Source organism: Rhincodon typus, chromosome 30, assembly GCF_021869965.1.
Source record: "Rhincodon typus isolate 14 chromosome 30, sRhiTyp1.1, whole genome shotgun sequence".
Lineage (NCBI taxonomy): Eukaryota > Metazoa > Chordata > Chondrichthyes > Orectolobiformes > Rhincodontidae > Rhincodon > Rhincodon typus.
Window position 1 is genome coordinate 97,598 of NC_063361.1, and position 19,165 is coordinate 116,762.

The window sequence follows — 19,165 nt, forward strand, 5'->3', positions numbered from 1 at the left end:
GCCTGGCCTGCTGTGTTCCTCCAGCTCCACACTGTATCATCTTCTTCTTTTTGTTGTATTTCAACTATAGTGTTTAAATAAATTGTGTTTTGGTCACTTTCTTAAAATACTTTGATGGGGTCTGGACTGGTCCATAGATAGAACCAGGACTTGAGTCTGTAGGCTATTACCATCCTACATAATAATCATATAACTATATCATCCTATAGAAATTTTCGTTGAAACCTCTTAAGGTTCACTTTCAGACATGATCTTACTGCCCTCACTTTTAACTATTGCACCACTTGTTGAAGTTTTTTTAATCATACTCCCATCAGGACAGTTCACAAGAAATGGAGAAGAAAAGGGAAAATGACTTGGATTGTATGAGAGAAGGATGCTCATTGGTCACAGGTTGACTGATTTGTAAGGTATTGTCATGGAAATGTACCAGTTAGATGATGACAGACAGTTAACAGACAAAATAAAGAACCTTGGATGCTGGAAATCTGAAACAAAAACAGTTCTGTAATAAAGCTACACAAAGTTTCCCTAAGAATGATCATCCAGTATTGTATAGAACTTACTGCTCATTTTCATAGTATAGTTTTGCCACTGACCAGGCCATAATGATGGGGAGTGGAATACCTGCAAAAAAGATCAGAGAACAATATTACACTGACATCATGAAGCTGTATTATCACTTCAGCTGTGTCCTTCCTTACTTTTATCCCAGATTCTCAAGAAATGTGGCAGATGGAGTTTAATTTTGATAAAGTGAGGTGTTGCATTTTGGTAAGAGAAATCAGGGCAGGACTTATACAGTTAATGGTAGGCCTCTAGGGAGTGTTGCCAAACAAAGGGATGTAGGGGTGCAGGTGCATAGTTCCTTGAAAGTGAATCGCAGGTAGACAGGGTGGTGAAGGAGGTGTTCGGCATACTTGCCTTTATTACATAAACTATAGGAGTTGGGGTGTCAGGTTGCAGCTGTACAAGACACTGGGGAGGCCACTTTTAGAATACTGCTTTCAATCAGAGGATGGCTGAGAGTCATCACAGCAGAATTCTGGGAGACATCATCACAGTCATTATGACTGTCCAGAAGACCTCTGCAGGACACCCTCCGTGAGACAGCAACTCAATGTTCCAGGATACAGAAGGTATAGGTGTGACAGAAGTACAAGTAAGCAAGGAGGGGGAGTTGCTCTTTTGATAAGGGAAGACATAACAACAGTGCTTAGAGAGGATATTCTTAAGAGTCATCAAATGAGGCCATATGCTTAGAACTTAGAAACAAGAACAGGATTGTCACTCTATTAGGACTGTATTATAGACCCCCAAACCAGCCAGCAGGTACTAGAGGAACAGATGTGTAGAGAGATTGCACATACCTGGAGGAAGAACAGAGTAGTATTGGTTGATTTTAATTTCTCCTGTATTGACTGGGCCATCCAGACTGTAAAAGGCTCAGACATGGTGAAATTTGTCAAACATGTCCAAGAATGTTTCCTAAATCAATATGTAGAGGGCCCTACTCAGGAGGGTGCAACACTAGACCTCCTCTTAGGAAACAAGGTCGGACAAGTGGCTGAAGTGTCAGTCAGGGACCACAACTCTTTTAGTTTTGACATAGTTTGGAAAAGGATAGGATGAGTCCACAGGTTTAGGTGCTAAACTAGAGCAGGACCTATTTTGGGGCCATTAGGCAGGATCCAGCAGAGGTTGACTGGGTGAGTCTGTTTGAAGGAAAAGAAACAACTGGCAATGGGAGGCTTTTAGAAGTGTGACATCAAGAGTCCAGGGACAGAATATCCCTGTGAGGGTGAACAGTGACAATGGATATTGAGGGTCTGGTCAGGAAAAAGAAAAAGGCATATATTAGGTTGAAGCTATCGGGCTCAAGTGAATCCCCAGATGAATATAAAAAGTGTAGGAGCACACTTAAGAGGGAAATCTGAAAAACAAAAAGAGGGTATGAGATTCATCTGGCAGATAAGGTTAAAGACAATCCCAAGAAGTTCTTTAGCTGGGTTAAGAGTGAAAGGGTGGCTGGGGAGAGAAAACGTCCCCTTAGAGATCAGCATGGCCATCTATGTGTGGAGACACGGGAGATGGGGGAAATGTTTTAATGAATATTTCTCCTTAGTGTTTCCTGAGGAGAGAATCATGGATGCTAAGGAAATAAGGGAAACAAATGGGGATGTTTTGGACCGCATTCACATTACCAGAGAGAAGATGTTTGCAGTCTTAGATAAAATTAAGGTGTATAAATCCCCTGGGCCTGATCAAATCCATCCTCGGACATTGTGGAAGGCTAGGGAAGAAATTGCAGAGGCCCTTGTTTAGATTTTTGCTTCATCTTTAGCCACTGGTGAAATTCCAGAAAACTGGAAGGTGGCTAATGTTGTTCCATTGAATAATAAAGGTAGCAAAGACAAGCCAGGGAACTACAGCAGTGAGCCTGACACCAGTGGTAGATGAGTTATTGGAGGGATACTGAGGGACAGGATCAACCAATATTTAGATAGTCAAGGTCTGATTAGGGATAATCAGCATGGATTTGTGTGCGGGAAGTCACGTCTGACAAATCTTTTAGAGTTTTTCGAAGAGGTAACCAAGAGGATGGATGAGCGTAGGGCAGTGGATGTTGTCTATATGGAATTTAGTAAGGCCTTTGGCAAGGCCACAGGGCTAGTCATGAAAGTTAGGTCACATGGGATCCAGGGAGAGCTAGCTAATTGTATTCAAAATTGGCTCAATGGTAGGAAGCAGATGGTGATGGTTGAAGGTTGTTTCTTGGACTGGAGGCCTGTGATTAGTGGTGTGCCATAGGGGTTGGTACTGGGACCTTTGTTATTTACATAAATTATCTGCGTGTGAATGTACAAGGCAAGACTAGTAAATTTGCAGATGATACAGAATTAAGAGGTATTGTTGATAGCGAGGAAGGTTATCAAAAATTACAAGGGATCTTGATCAAATGGGGAAGTGGGCTGAGGATTGGTAAATGCAGTTCAATACAGAAAAGTGTGAGGTGTTACATTTTGGAAAGTCAAACCAAGGTAGAACTTACACAGTAAATGATAAGGTCTCGAGCAGTGTTGTGGAACAGGGGGATGTAGGAGTACGAGGACATAGTTCATTGAAAGTGGTGTCACAGGTAGACAGAGTGGTGAAGAAGGCATTTAGTATGCTGGCCTTCATTGGTTGAGGCGCCAAGTATAGGAGCTGGGATGTTATGTTACATAAGAACTAGGAGCAGGAGTAGGCCATCCGGCCCTTCGAGCCTGCTCCGCCATTCAATAAGATCATGGCTGATCTTTTCGTGGACTCAGATCCACTTACCAGCATTCTCACCGTATCCCTTAATTCCTTTATTGTTCAAAAAAATATCTACCTTATCTTTAAAAACGTTTACTGAAGTAGCGTCAACTACTTCACTGGGCAAGGAATTCCAAAGATTAACAACCCTCTGGGTGAAGAAGTTCCTTCTCAATTCAGTCCTAAATCTGCTCCCTCTAATCTTGAGGCTATGCCCTCTTGCCCTAGCTTCACCTGCCAGTGGAAACATCATCTCTACTTCTATTTTATCTATTCCCTTCATAATTTTATATGTTTCTAGAAGATCCCCCCTCAATCTTCTGAATTCCAATGAACATAATCCCAATCTACACAGTCTCTCCTCATAAGCCAACCCCCTCAACTCCGGAATCAACCTAGTGAAACTCCTTTGCACCCCCTCCAGTGCCAGTACATCCTTTCTCAAGTAAGGAGACCAAAACTGCACACAGCACTCCAGGTGTTGCCTCACCACCACCTTGTACAGCTGCAGCATAACCTCTCTGCTTTTAATCTCAATCCCTTTAGCAATGAAGGACAAAATTCCATTTGCCTTCCTAATTACTTGTTGTACCTGCAGACCTACCTTCTGTGATTCATGCACAAGGACACCCAGGTCCCTCTGCATAGCAGCATGCTGCAACTTTTTACCATTCAAGTAATAATCCTTTCTACTTTTACTCCTACCAAAATGTATGACTTCACATTTATTTACATTGTATTCCATCTGCCAGACCTTTGCCCACTCACTCAATGTATCAATGTTCCTCTGCAAAGTTTCACAGTCCTCTGCACACTTTGCTCTGCCACTCATCTTATTGTCATCTGCAAACTTTGACACCCTACACGTGGTCCCCAACTCCAAATCATCTATACAAATTGTAAATAATTGCGGTCCCAACACCGATCCCTGAGGCACACCACTAGTCACTGACTGCCAGCTAGAATAGCACTCATTTATCCCCACTCTTTGCTTTCTGTTAGTCAACCAATCCTCTATCCATGCTAATACTTTACCCTTAACGCCATGCATCCTTATCTTATGCAGTGGCCTCTTGGGCGGCACCTTGTCAAAGGCCTTTTGGAAATCTAGGTACACTACATCCACTGGGTCCCCATTGTCCACCTTGCTCGTAATGTCTTCATAGAATTCCAAAAGATTTGTCAAGCATGACCTGCCCTTCATGAACCCATGCTGCGTCTGCCCAATGGGACAATTTCTATCAAGATGCCTTGCTATTTCTTCCTTGATAATAGACTCAAGCATCTTCCCCACTACAGAGGTTAAGCTAACTGGTCTATAATTCCCCATCTTTTGTCTACTTCTTTTTTTAAACAGTGGCGTCACATTTGCTGTTTTCCAATCTGCTGGGACTGCCCCAGAGTCCAGCGAATTTTGGAAAATTACCGCCAGTGCACCTGCTATTTCTCCCGCCATCTCTTTTAGCACCCTGGAAGCATTCCATCAGGGCCAGGAGACTTATCAATCCTTAGCTCCATTAGCTTGCCCAACACTACCTCTTCCGTAATATTAACTGTTTCCAGGTCCTCACCTACCTTCGTCTCTTTGTCAATTACTGGCATGTTATTAGTGTCCTCCACTGTGAAGACCGATACAAAATACCTGTTCAATGCCTTGGCCTTTTCATCATTTCCCATAACTAAATTCCCCTTCTCATCTTCTAAAGGGCCAACATTTACTTTAGCCACTCTTTTTCGTTTTATATATTTATAGAAACTTTTGCTATCTGTCTTTATATTCTGTGCTAGTTTTTTCTCATGTTCTATCTTGCTTTTCTTTATAGCTCTTTTTGTGGCTTTCTGTTGACCTTTAAAGTTTTCCCAATCTTCTAGTTTCATGCTGTTTTTGGCCACTTTGTATGCCTTCTCTTTCAATTTGATAGCCTCCCTTATTTCTTTAGACACCCATGGCAGATTACCCCTTTTCTTACAGTCCTTCCTTTTCACTGGAATATACTTTTGCTGAGCACTTTGAAAAATTGCTTTGAAAGTCCTCCACTGCTCCTCAACTGCCACACCATAAAATCTTTGTTTCCAGTCTACTTTAGCCAAGTCCTCCCTCATTCTATTGTAGTTCCCCTTGTTCAAGCACAGGACCCTGGTATTGGATTTTATCTTCACACTCTCCATCTGTATTCTAAATTCAACATTCCAAGAGGATCCCTAACTATGAGGTCATTAATAATTCCTGTCTCATTACAAGGACCAGATCTAGGATAGCTTACTCCATCGTCGGTTCCATTACATACTGTTCAAGAAAACTATCACGGATACACTCAACGAACTCCTCCTCAAGGCTACCCTGACCGAGCTGGTTCGACCAATTTACATGTAGATTAAAATCCCCCATGATAATTGCTGTACCATTTTTACAGGCATTAGTTATTTCTTTGTTTATTGCCCGCCCCAATGTGATGTTATTATTTGGTGGCCTATAGACTACCTATCAGTGACTTTTTCCTCTTAGAATTTCTAATTTCCACCCAAATGGATTCAACCTCATTCTCCATAGAACCTATATTATCTCTCAGCACCGCCCTGATGTCGTCCTTGAATATCAGAGCTACACCACCTCCCTTACCTTCCTGTCTGTCCTTCCGAATAGTCTGGTACCCTTGGATATTTAACTCCCAGTCGTGACCATCCGGTAACTATGTCTCCGTAATGGCTACCAGATCATATTCATTCGCGATGATTTGTGCCGTTAACTCATCAACCTTGTTACGAATGCTACGAGCATTCAGGTAAAGTGCCTTTATGCTAGCTTTCTTACCCTCATGATTTCCAACATCTTTAATAAGATCTCCTGAGTTATCCTTCATTTTTGCTTCTTTCATAGTCTGCCTTGAACTTAAACCCTCCTGCACACATGCTAACCTGCTGCTTACCTTTTTATTTACTATCATACTCCCTGTCGTTTTCCCTTTCCCTTCCCCTCAACTCACTAGTTTAAAGTTCTAGTGACCACCCTATTTATCCTTTTCGCTAGAACACTGGTTCCAGATCGGTTCAGGTGGAGACCGTCCCATCGGTACAGATCCCTCCGGTTCCAAAATTGATGCCAATGCCCCATGAAATGGAACCCCTCTTTCCCACACCACTCCCTTAGCCACGTGTTTACTTCCCTAATTTTCTTATCCCTAAGCCAATTTGCACGTGGCTCAGGCAGTAATCTGAAGATTATGACCCTCGTGGACCTGCTCCTTAATTTAATTCCTAGTGCTTGATAATCCCCAAACAGGTCCTCCATCCTAGCCTTGCCTACGTTGTTAGTCCCAACGTGGACCACAACAACTGGATCCTCCCCCTCCCACTCCAATATCCTTTCAAGCTGGTCAGAGATGTCCTGCACCCTGGCACCGGGCAGGCAACACATCATGTGGGACTCCCGATCCGGCTTGCAAAGGATACTATCTATCCCCCTAACTATAGAATGCCCTATAACTACCACTTGTCTTTTTGCTCCCCCCTCTTGAATGGTCTTCTGCACCATGGTGTCGTGGTGAGCTGGCTCATCCTCCCTGTAGCTCTTTTCCTCATCCACACAGGGAGTAAGTATCTCGTACCTGTTGGATAAGGTCAAAAGCTGAGGTTCCTCCACTCCTGAACTCAGGATCCCCCTACCTGCCTCACTTGCAGTCACACCCTGTTGTCCCTGATCACTAACTGAATTTGAATTACTTAATCTAACAGGTGTGACTGCCTCCTGAAACAAGGCATCCAGGTAACTCTCCCCCTCCTGGATGTACTGCAGTGTTTGAAGCTCAGATTCCAGGTTTTCAACTCTGAGCCGGAGTTCTTCCAGCAACCAACGCTTGCTGCAGATGTGGTCACTGCCGTTCACAATGGGATCAGCCAGCTCCCACATCATACAGCTCCAGCACATCATCTGCCCAGCCATTTCTACTTAGTTAATTACTTTATATCAATTTATGAGTTAAATACTTTCTAATACTTCTCTGCTATGGTCTTTTCAAATAACCAATTAATAGATAAAATTGTATAAGTCGTGGGGGAAGTTGCCGTTGGAGTATTGTGTACAGTTTTGGTCACCCTGTTATAGGAAAGACATAGTTAAACTGGAATGTGTGCAAAGAAGATTTATGAGGATGTTGCCAGGACTAGTAGGCCTGTAGAGGTTGGCCAAGACAGGACTTAATTCCTTGGAACGTAGGTGAAGAAGGGGTGACCTTATTGATGTGTATAAAATCATGAGAGGCATAGATAGGATGAATGCATACAGTCTTTTTTTCCCAGGGATGGGGAATTGAAAACTAGAGGGCATAGGTTTAAGGTGAGAGGGGAAAGATTTAAGAATGACATGAGGGGCAACGTCTTCATGCAGAGAGTGGTGCACATATGGAATGGGTTGCAGAGAAAGTGGTTGAGGCAGGTACAACAGCAACATTTAGAAAACATTTCCATAGGTCCATGGATGGGAAGGGTTTAGAGGGATAAGGACCAAATGCAGGCAATTGGAAGTAGCTGAGTGGGCACTGTGGTCAGCATGGACCAGTTCGGACCGAAAGGCCTGTTTTCATGTTGCATTGTTCTATGACTGATTAATTTCGGATATCTGATCAGCATGGACGAGTTGGACTGAAGGGTCTGTTTCCATGCTGTACATCTCAATGACTCTCTGATTCCATGTCAAGCTTCTTGATTTTTGTTGCAGCTGTACCTATCCAGGCAAGTGGAGAGTATTTCATCACTCTCCCGATTTGTCCCTCGGAGATGATGGACTTTGTTGAGGAGGTCAAGCAGCAACAAGATGGACAAGATAAGACATTTTTTCCCCACTAAGTCACTAGTTGCTAGCAGAGATGACAGTCAGCGGAGTGGTATGTTCCTTCTGTCACATGTGGGAGATCAGAGTAGAATTGAGTGTCCCTAGCAACTATGTCTGCAGGAAGTGTGTACGGCTACAGCTCTTCTCAGAACGCATGGATCATTTGGAGTGGGAGTGGGACACACTGAGGAGCATGAGGAGGTAGAGCGTGTGACAGATAGTAGCTTCAGTGGGGTGGTCACAGCACCAGGGACCTGGGTTCAATTCCAGCCTCAGGTGACTGTCTGCGTGGAATTTGCACATTCTCCCCGTGTCTGCGTGGGTTTCCTCTGCGTGCTCCGGTTTCCTCCCACAGTCCAAAGATGTGTGCGTTTTGTGGATTGGCCATGCTAAATTGCCCATAGTGTTCAGGGATGTGCAGGCCAGGTGGTTAGCCATGCGAAATGTAGGGTTACAGGGTTAGAGGGTTAGAGAAGAGGGTGGGATGCTGTTCAGAGGGTCGGTGTTAACCTGATGGGCCGAAAGGCCTGTTTCCACACTGTAGGGACTCTACTTGTTCTAATGATGTTTGAAAAAAATGAAGGATTGGTATGGCAAGTTATATGAACCTTAGATGATGTTATGACCTTGGTCAAAAGAAAAACAAAGCATACGGAGGGTCCAGGTGGATGGGAACTGACAAAGCCCTTGAAGTATATAAGGAAAGTAGGAAAGAACTTAAGCAAGGAATTAGAAGTGCTAGAAGGCGTCATGAAAAGTCATTAGCAAACAGGATTAAGAAGAATCCCAAGACCTTTTATACATTTAACAGAAAAAGCAAGAGGGTAGCCAGGGAAAGGGTTGGTCCACTCAAGGGCAAAGGAGGGAATCTATGTGCAGAGCCAGAAGAGGTAGGTGAGGTCTTAAGCAAGTACTTTGTATTGGTATTCACCAAAGAGAAAGAATTAGTGGAGGATAATGTCAGGGAAGGGAGTGTTGAATTTCTATGCCAAATTCCCATTAAAAAGGAAGAGGTGTTGTAAATCTTAAAAAGTATTGAGATAGATAAGGTGCCAGGACTGATGGGATCTATCCCAGGATATTGAGAGAGGGTGGAGAACAAGTTGCTCAAAGACAGACATCTTTGTATCCTTGTTTTTTTCTGAAGAAGGGTCTAGGCCCGAAACGTCAGCCTTCCTGCTCCTCTGATGCTGCTTGGCCTGCTGTATTCATTCAGCTCTACACCTTGTTGTCTCATCTTTGTACCCTCTTTGGCCACAGGTGAGGTCCCAGAGGACTGGAGAATATCTAATCTTGTCCCATTGTTTAAAAAGGGTAACAGAGATAATCCAGAAAAATTACAGGCCTGTGAGCCTCATGTCAGTGGTAGGAGAATTATTGGAAAAGATTCTCAGGAACAAGATCTATAAGCATTTAGAAACAAATGGACTGATTAGTGATAAACAGCAGGGTTTTGTGCAAGGGAGCTCATGCCTCACTAACTTGATCATTTTTTTTGACAAGGTGACAAAGTTGATGGATGAGGGTAAAGCAGTTGATATTGTCTACATGGAGTTCAGTAAAGCCTTTGACAAGGTCACTCATGGCGGGCTGGTACAAAAGGTTAAGTCACATGGTATCAGGGGTGAGCTGGCAAGATGGATATAGAACTGGCTTAGTCATAGGAGACAGAGGGTGGCAGTGGAAGGCTGCTTTTTGGAATGGAAGGCTGTGACAAGTAGGGGTGTTCCATAGGGGTTAGTGCTGAAACCTATGCAGTTCGTGATTTACATAAATGATTTGGAGGAAATGCATGTAAAGCTGTCTAAGTAGTGAGTTTGTGGTTGATATAAAGATTGGTGGAGATGTGGATAGTGAGGAAGATTGTCAGAGGTTACAGCAAGATTAAGATCAGTTGGAAGCTTGGGCAGAAAAATGGCAGATGGAATTTAATCCGGACAACATGAGGTTTATCAAGTACAGGTGGAAATTATACAGTGAATGGCAGAACCCTTAGGAGTATTGATATACAGACAGTATGCAGAGAGCTCTGGGTTTGCAGGTCCACAGATCATTGAAGGTGGCAACGCAGGTAGATAAAGTAGTAAAAAAGGCCTATGGCATGCTCGCCTTCATTGGAAGGGACATTGAAGATTAGGATAGACAAGTTATGCTACAGCTTTAGAGAACTTTAGTTAGGCCATACTTGGAATATTGCATACAGTTCTGGTCACCACACTATCAGAAAAATGTGAATACTTTGTGAAACAGTACAGAAAAGGTTTACCAGAATGTTGCCTGGTATGGGAGATTTCAGCTATGAAGGAAGGTTGGATAGACTGGGTTTTTTTAAAACTAGAACACAGAGGCGACCTGATAGAAGTTTATAAGATTGTGAATGGCATGAATAGAATGGAAAGTATAAGGCTTTTTCCCAGGGTGGACTGGTCAATTGCTAGGGGACAGAGGTTCATTGTGCAGGGTCACGGGGCGTGGTTAAAAGAGATGGGAGTGACAAGTTTTTAATAGAAAGGGTGTTGAGTGTCTGGAATGCACTGCCAGAGGTGGTGGTGGAAGCAGATGCAATAGTAGCATTCAAGAAGTACCCAGATGAATACATAAATAGGGAGGGAATAGAGGGATATAGATCCTTTAGAGTCATGGAGTCATAGAGATATACAGCACGGAAACAGACCCTTAGGTCCACCTCACCCATGCCGACCAGATATCTTAAATAAATCCTGTCCCATTTGCCAGCATTTGGCCCATATTTCTCTAAACCCTCCCTATTAATCATAAAATAACCCGTTGTTCTCTGGATTGTGGATTTATAAACCAGTGAGCCTTATATTATTGTGTATGTTATTGAAGGGAATTCTGAAGGGCAGGATTTACATGCATTTGGAAAAATAAGGACTGATTAGGGAAAGTCAACATGACTTTGTGTGTGAGAAATTGTATCTCAGTAACTTGATTGAGTTTTTTTGAATAGGTGACAAAGAAGATTGATGAAGGCAAAGTGGTAGACATTGTCAACATGGACTTCAGCAAGGCATTTGACAAGGTTCCACATGGTAGATTGATTAGTAAGGTTAGGTCACATGGCATCCAAGGGAGCTAGCTTGAAGGCAGGAGACAGAAGGTGGTGGTTGCTTTTCAGACTGGAGGCCTGTGACCAGCGGTGTGCCACAAAGATCAGTGCTGATCCACTGCTTTTTATTATAGGAATATGAAGATGAATATAGAATCATAGAGACATAGAGCCGCACAGCATGGAAACAGACCCTTCAGTCCAATTCATCCATGCCGACCAGATATCTGAAATAAATCTAGTCCCATTTGTCAGCATTCAGCCCACATCCCTTTAAATCCTTCCTATTCATGTACCCATCCTGATGCATTTTACATGTTGTAATTGTACCAACCTCCACCACTTCCTCTGGCAGATTATTCCATACAAGCACCACCCTCTGCGTGAAAATGTTGCCCATTAGGTCCCTTTTAAATCTTTGCCCTCTCACCTTAAACCTATACCCTCTAGTTTTGGACTCCCCCACTCCAGGGAAAATAACTTGCTTATGCACCCTATCCATGCCCCTCATGATTTTATAAACTTCTATAAGGTCACCCTTCTGCCTCTGACACTCCTGGGAAAGTAGCCCCAGGCAGTCAGCCCCTCCTATAGCTCAAACCCTCCAATCCTGGCAACATCCTTGTAAATCTTTTTTGAACCCTTTCAAGTTTCACAACATCCTTCCTGTAGTAGAAAGACTAGAACTGCACACAATATTTCGACAGTGGCTTAGCCAATATCCTGTACAGCTGCAACATGACCTCTGAACTCCTATACTCAATGCATTGACCAATAAAGGTTAGCGTACCAAATGCCTTCTTCACTACCCTGTCGACCTGGGACTCCACTTTCAAGAAACTATGAATCTGTGCTCCAAGGTCTCTTTGTTCAGCAACACTCCCCAGGATTTTATCATTAAATGTATAAGTACTGCCCTGGTTTGCCTTTCCAAACTGCAGCACCTCATATTTATCTAAATTAAACTCCATCTGCCAGTCCTCAGCCCATTGGCCCATCTGATCAAGGTCCCAATGTACACTGAGGTAACCTTCTTCGCTGTCCACTACACCTCAAATTTTGATGTCATCTCTAACTTACTAATCATACCTCCTATGCTCGCATCCAAATCTTTTACAAAAATGACAAAAAGCAGTGGACCCACAACCGATCCTTAAGGTACACTGCCGATTGCAGGCCTCCAGGCTGAAAACAACTCTTCCCCCATCACCCTGTCTTCTACCATTGAGCCAGTTCTTTACCCAATAGCTAGTTCTCCCTGTATTCCGTGTGATCTAACCTTGCTAACCAGCCTACCATGAGGAACCTTGTCGATCGCCTTACTAAAGTCCATATAAATCACATCCACCACTCTGCCCTCATCAATTCTCTTCATTACTTCTTCAAGAAACTCAATCAAGTTAGTGAGACATGATTTCCCATGCACAAAGCCATGTTGACAATCCCTAATCAGTCCTTGCCTTTCCAAATGCATGTAACTCCTTTCCCTCAGGATTGTCCCCAGCAACTTGCCCACCACCGATGTCAGGCTTACCTGACTATAGTTCCCTGGCTTTTTCTTGCCACCTTTCTGAAATAGTGGCACCATGTTAGCCAACCTCCAGTCTTCTGGCACCTCACCTGTGGCTTTCAATGTTACAAATACCTCAGCAAAGGGCCCAGCAATCACTTCCCTAGCTTCCCACAGGGTTCCAGGGTACATCTGATCAGGTCCTGGGGATTTATCCACCTTCATGCATTTTAAGACATCCAGCACTTCTGTAATATGGACACATTTTCAAGATGTCGCTATTTATTTCCCCACATTCTCTAACTTCCATAACCTGTCAAGTGTATTTTACAGTGGGAGAAAAGAGGAAAATACAATGAAAAGCTTTTCCACTGTCACTGTAATTCTGCGTCATTTTGAATATTTTAAGAATAAGAAAAAAATAGATTCTCCATAAGCTGTATCTTTCTATCAGTCCTGAGCAAGCTTATCATGAACAATACCTACAGCACCATCCCTCCTCCACTGCGGTCCACGCCATACTCAATAAACATTGGGGTTGCCACTCTTCAGGTGCCATCTTTCGCTACTGGACTGATTCTCTTCTGCCACTGCCTCATCGCTGCCTGTGCCGGACCCACCAGCGTCAGAGTTGCATTTCTCACTGCTGGGCCCATCTCGACGTCCCTGTGATGCTCTGTCATCACCACCAGTGCCAGACTGATCTTCAGGTGCCATCCTTCGTCACTGAGCCTACTACTTCGCTGACATCGCCTCTGCTGATGTATCGACTGCCAATTGTGATACCAGATCCCGTGCTTACCAAAATTAAGCAAGGGCTCACACAAGTCGTCTCTGGGATTCCTCACTATTACTGATGCCATACAAGCTTGGGATGAGAGGTAAGTAAAGGAAAAGAGAAGGAGAAAAAAAACAAGAGAAGACAAAAAAAAAGTGGTCAGAGCAAACTGTTCAGGAGCCCAACTCCGCCGCCATCTTGATGAGGAGGTATGGTTAGTAAGTTTGTACTTGACAACAAAATAGGTGATGTGGTGGACAGTTAAACTTGAGAGGGTGCAGAAGGATTTCCAAGGATGTTGCTCAGACTGGAGGGTTTGTGCTCCAGGGAGAGGCCGCATAGGCTGGGGCTTTTCCCGCCTGGAGAAGTCAGAGGCTGGGGGTGATCTTATACAGGTATATAAAATCATCAGGGGCATGGTCAGGATGAATAGCCAAGGTCTTTTACCTAGGGTGGGAGAGTCCAAACTGAAAGGCCATATGTTTAAGGTGAGAGGGTAAAGATTTAGAAGGACCTAAGGAGCAAGTTTTTCACGCAGAGGGTGCTGCATGTATGGAATGAGCTGCCAGACAAAGTGGTGGAGGCAGGTAAAATTACAACATGTAAAAGGGATCTGGATGGGTATATGAATAAGAAAGGTTCAGAGGGATATGGGTGAAATGCTGGCAGACTGGGATGTCCGGTCGGCATGAACTAGTTGGATCGAAGGATCTGTTTCCGTGCTGTATGACTTTATGACTAAGTTTATTCCATGGCATTGTGGGAAGCTGGGAAGAAATTGCAGGGCTCCTAGATGAGATACTTATATCATCAACAGCCACAGGTGACGTGCCAGAAGACTGGAGGGTGGCTAATGTTGTGCCATTCTTATTTAAGAATGGCGACAAGGAAAATTCAGGGAACTACAGATCAGTGAGCTAACGTTGGTGGTGGGTAAATTGTTGGAGGGGATTCTGAGAGATAGGATGCAAAGATTGATTAGGAGTAGTCAGCATGGCTTTGTGCATGAGAAATCATGTCTTGCAAATTTGATTGAGTTGATTTGATTGAGAAGATAGGTGAAGTCAGAGAGGTAGAAGTTGTCTACATGGACTTTGGCAAGGCCTTTGACAAGATTCTACATGGAATCCAGACGAAGGGTTTCGGCCCAAAACGTTGACTTCCCTGCTCCTTGGATGCTGTCTGACCAGCTGTGCTTTTCCAACTCCACATTTATTGACTCTAGCTTCTAGCATCTGCAGTCCTTACTATTTCCAAGTGGCTGAAGAATGATAAGTATGGTGCTGGGGACCAGTGGAGGAGGTTGAGATGGATCATCCACTTCATATTTCTCACTGAAGATTGCTGCGAACGCTTCAGCCTTATCTGTTGCACCGATATGTTGGCCTCTTCCATCATTAAAGATGTGGATACTTGTGAAGTCTTCTCCTCTGGTGAGTTGTTTAATTGTCCAGCACCTTTCATGGCTGTGTGACAGAGCTGCAGAGCTTAGATCTGATTCATTGGTTGTGGGATCGCTTAGATCAGTCTACCACTTGTTGCATGTTGTTTGGCATGCAAGTAATTTTGTTTGGTAATTTCACCTGGTTGATACCTCCTCTTTAGGTATATCTAGTGCTGCTCCTCTCATGTCTTCCGGCACTCTCCATTGAACCAGGATTTATTCCCTGTCTTGATGGTAGTAGTTGAATGCAAAATGTGTCAGCCTGCGAGTTTGCAGATTGTACTAGACTACAATTCTGCTGCTGTTGCTGGCTCACAGTGCTTCATGGATGCCTGGTCTTAAGTTGTTAGATCTGTTCCAAGTCTGTCCCATTTTGCATGGTGATACAACACAATTCTCACCGTGAAGGCAGGACTTTACTTCCACAATGACTGTGTATTAGTCTCTCTTACCAACACTGTCACATAACTCTACCAGTTAAAACTCTAATCTATCTAAAAAGCTCCCCATTTACATGCACATACATTCAGACTCAAAACAAATGGATGTAATGGATGGTGATAAGACTGTGAAGGCAGTTCAGTGCTCCCGGTCCATAGGGTTGCTGGGATGTTCATTTAGCTGATTGGAATGCTGCTTCTTGATATTCCTTCTCCAGGTGATTTCACTTGCTTGCAGGTGGCTCAGAGTGACTGGTTCACTCTTGTAAAGGCCTCTGACTTAATTAATTTTAAGTCAGAGCTTACAGCAACTGGTGAAGCGGAATGAACTGGCTAACTTCAGGTTTGAGATAAGTTTTACTGCAGAAAAAAAAACAGCATCTTCCTTCAAGGGGTCTTGAGCTGAACATTCATACCCCCCAAGCTGTTGAGATCAAGTTGTTCAGGCTTTTGTTGTCAATAACTGATCATCACTTTACAGACCAATTAGCAATTTGTTGCTGTCCATATCTCCATTTGTATACACCCCCTGGCTCTAGCTCATCTGTGACTCAGCTTTTCACATATCTTGAACCAAAAGCTGTATACACAGCATTTACAATGAGCGTCAGGTTACTTGCTTTTAAAAAAAGTGTGGTAATCATTTGCACAATCCTTGGTTCTAAAAGAGTCCTTTTTCCATTTCAGTCCATGAACAAAAATACAGACTTCCACATATCTCCACATTTTAAAAAAAAAAGACATTTCAAAAATGTATTTCATCACAAATTCTGTGATGCATGAACAACAAAGCAAAGATTTTCATGCATTCGTCATTCCCCACCACCCCTTAGATACAATATTAGCATTCTTAAGTCTTTGACTTATTTCAATATTTTATGCAGGACAATGCAACAACAACTACATTATCTTTTCCACATAATCTTTAAACTAAATGTTAGAAACAACAGACTCCATCTAAAAGTCTTGTATTCAAACTTTTAATAGACCTATGGATTAAGATCAGTACCAATTAGTATTTCCTTCTTAGTGTGGGGTATTTACACTTGAAAGTGCTGAAGAGCCAACAATAATCCAAAAGATTCTTTTTCTATTTTAAAGTTCTTTGTCTGCTACCAGTTTAGTTTCTTAGACCCACATGCTTCTCTATTCCTGACTCCTCATCCTGTAACAAGACAGTACCGGGCCCCCGATCACTACTGAAATTGTTACTTTGAAAGGTCTCAAACAGTCAGGGGCAACCAACACTAATTCATTAACCGAGGTTGCCTTCAGCTTCTCAAAGGTTGCTTAGCATTCTGTTGACCATGCCACTCTTGCTTGTTTCTTTCACAAATTTGCGTAAAACTATGCACGAGTCTCTGATAAAACCCATTCATTCCGAAAAAGACATGATTTAGAGTCATGGAGATGTACAGCTTGTAAACAGACCCTTTGATTAGACTTGTCCATGCTGATCAGCTATCCCAAACTAATCTAGTCCCACCTACCAGTATTTGGCCCATATTTCTCTCAACCTTTCTTATTCATGTACCCAACCAGGTGCCTTTTAAATGTTGTAATTGTACCAGCTTCCACCATCTCGTTTGGCAGCTCATTCCATTCATGCACCTTATGTCCCTTTTAAATCTTTCCCATCTCACCCTAAACCTTTGTCCTCTAGTTTTAGACTCCCCTACCCTAGAAAAAAAATCTTGTTTATTCTCTCTATCCATGCTTTTCATGATTTTATAAACCTCTCTAAGGTTTCAACACTCCAGGGAAAATAGCCCCAACCTATTTAGCCTCTCCCTGCAGCTCGAACGCTTCAATCCTGGCAACTTCCTTGTAAATCTTTTCTGAACTCTCAGGTTTCACAACATCTTTCCTATAGCAGGGAGATCAGAATTTAAAGCAGCATTCCAAAAGTGGTCTAACCAATGTCCTGTACACCTGCAATATGATCTCCCAAGTTCTATAGAGGATGCACTGACTAATAAAGGTAAGCATACCTACGCCATTTTCACCATCCTGTCTACCTGCAACTCCACTTTCAAGGAACAATGAACCTGCATCCCAAGGTCTCTTTGTTCAGCAACACTCCCCAGGGCCTTACCATTAAGTGTATACATCCTGCCCTGATGTGCCTTTCCAAAATGCAGCACCTCACATTTATCTGAATGGCATCTGCCACTCCCCTATCCATCTGCCCATCTGATCATGGTCCTATTGTACTCTGAGGTAATCTTCTTCACTGTCCACTACACCTCCAATTTCTTCTTTAGTTTTTAGGAACAGGGAATGCTATTACAGCCTTCACTTTCATTGGCCTTTGCAAATATTTTTCTCATGGTACAATATGCCTTAGGTAAGATACTTTTACCTTTCTAATTTCACTTTTGATACTAAATTTATCACTAAGCCACAACAGTACTTGCTTAAATAGGTCTGCTACTCATTTCACATGGTTTTCCCATTTTTCACTATATACCACAAAGGGAAAATATGTGGTTGTGCACTTTGGCAGGAAAAATAGAGGAGCTGAACATTATTTAAATACAGAAAGCTATGGAATAAAAGGGCTAGCTTATGAGGAGTGTGCAGTGATTGTAACAAGGTGAGCCAGGTGGACCTCGCAGAATATGATTGGGGCTGATAATCTGGTCCAATCAGGGAGCTCTGGCTGACAGATATAAATAGGAGTGTCCATAACCTTTGAAACTATTTGATTGCTGATCAGATGAAACTGGATGATAAGTGGTGTTTGAAAGTAATAAATAAATGAAAAGGTGTCAGAGATCCTGTTCACTCAGAGCTGGCTCTGAAGAAACTAGACCAGTGTCAAGGACTCTCAATGTGTAAATAAAGGGTGACTCGGTGATGGGATACTGGCCTCTGTGAAGTTATTTCAGTGGCAATGAGAGAAAAGTGTGCTCCTTAAGAAATTCACTCACAACAGTCATCTTTAAGTTGGGGTAAGCATTTTCAGAATCATGCCATTCTTGGGGAAGTTTGACTCGTTTGATCCTGCTGTCAAAGACTAGGCCCATGATGTGGAAAGAATGTCTTTTTTTTCTAGGTAAATGACATTGGGGCAGATAAAAAGCAATGAGTAATTTTTCCTCAGTGTGGACCCATAGCATTTTTGCTTATTAGTAGCCTAACTTTCTCTGAGGCACCAAATTTTAAAAACCTTTCAAGAGGTGCTAGATTTAGTTAAGGAATATTACAACCCAAAGCCTCCTGTTATTGAGATGCTATTGGTTATACTTGGTAATTTGAGAACCAGGGGAACCCATATCAGGATTTTTTGACTAGGTTAAGTTGACTGACATGTGACTTTGGCTTAACCCTTAATGAGATGCTGAGAGACCATTTGGTTTGTGGGGTTAATGATTTGCCTATTAGCTGAAGCCCAACTGGACTTCAAACAGGCACTACAACTGGCTTCGTCATTGGAAAATACAGCAAGTGGGGGCACATGAGTTAGAAGATATTCTGATGGAAGTGGATACCCTTACCAATCCAAATGAGCTTGGGGAACACTACTTGAGTAAGGCAGTTGCATAGCTTCACTCAAGATCTATCCTGAGCAGCAGACTCAAGGTCAGCCACTGCTAAACCCCAAAAACAATGTAAAGCCTTGGCTAAATGGTTAAAATTTTCTTCAGGATCCAGGCCCACAAGCCACTGTAGCTGCTGCTGGCATATGGATTCAAGTTGGCAAAAAGAGTTCCACTGGATCTAAACTGAGTAACAGAACTCACAAGCTGGTATTGCGGAGCATGCACATCCTGTAAAGTCCACCTACGCCTG

At 42.9% G+C, this 19,165-nt stretch overlaps 1 protein-coding gene across 9 annotated transcripts in view; it reads right to left on the bottom strand.

Moving 5' to 3' along the window:
- LOC109937392 (corticotropin-releasing factor receptor 1-like) overlaps window positions 1–19,165 on the bottom strand; it is a 303,154-nt gene that overhangs the window by 77,622 nt on the left and 206,367 nt on the right. For all 9 annotated transcript variants that reach the window (XM_048614771.1, XM_048614775.1, XM_048614777.1 and 6 more), the window contains one exon: window positions 567–627. In XM_048614771.1, the coding sequence (XP_048470728.1) occupies window positions 567–627 (61 nt within the window). The remainder of the gene's footprint in view (window positions 1–566; window positions 628–19,165) is intronic.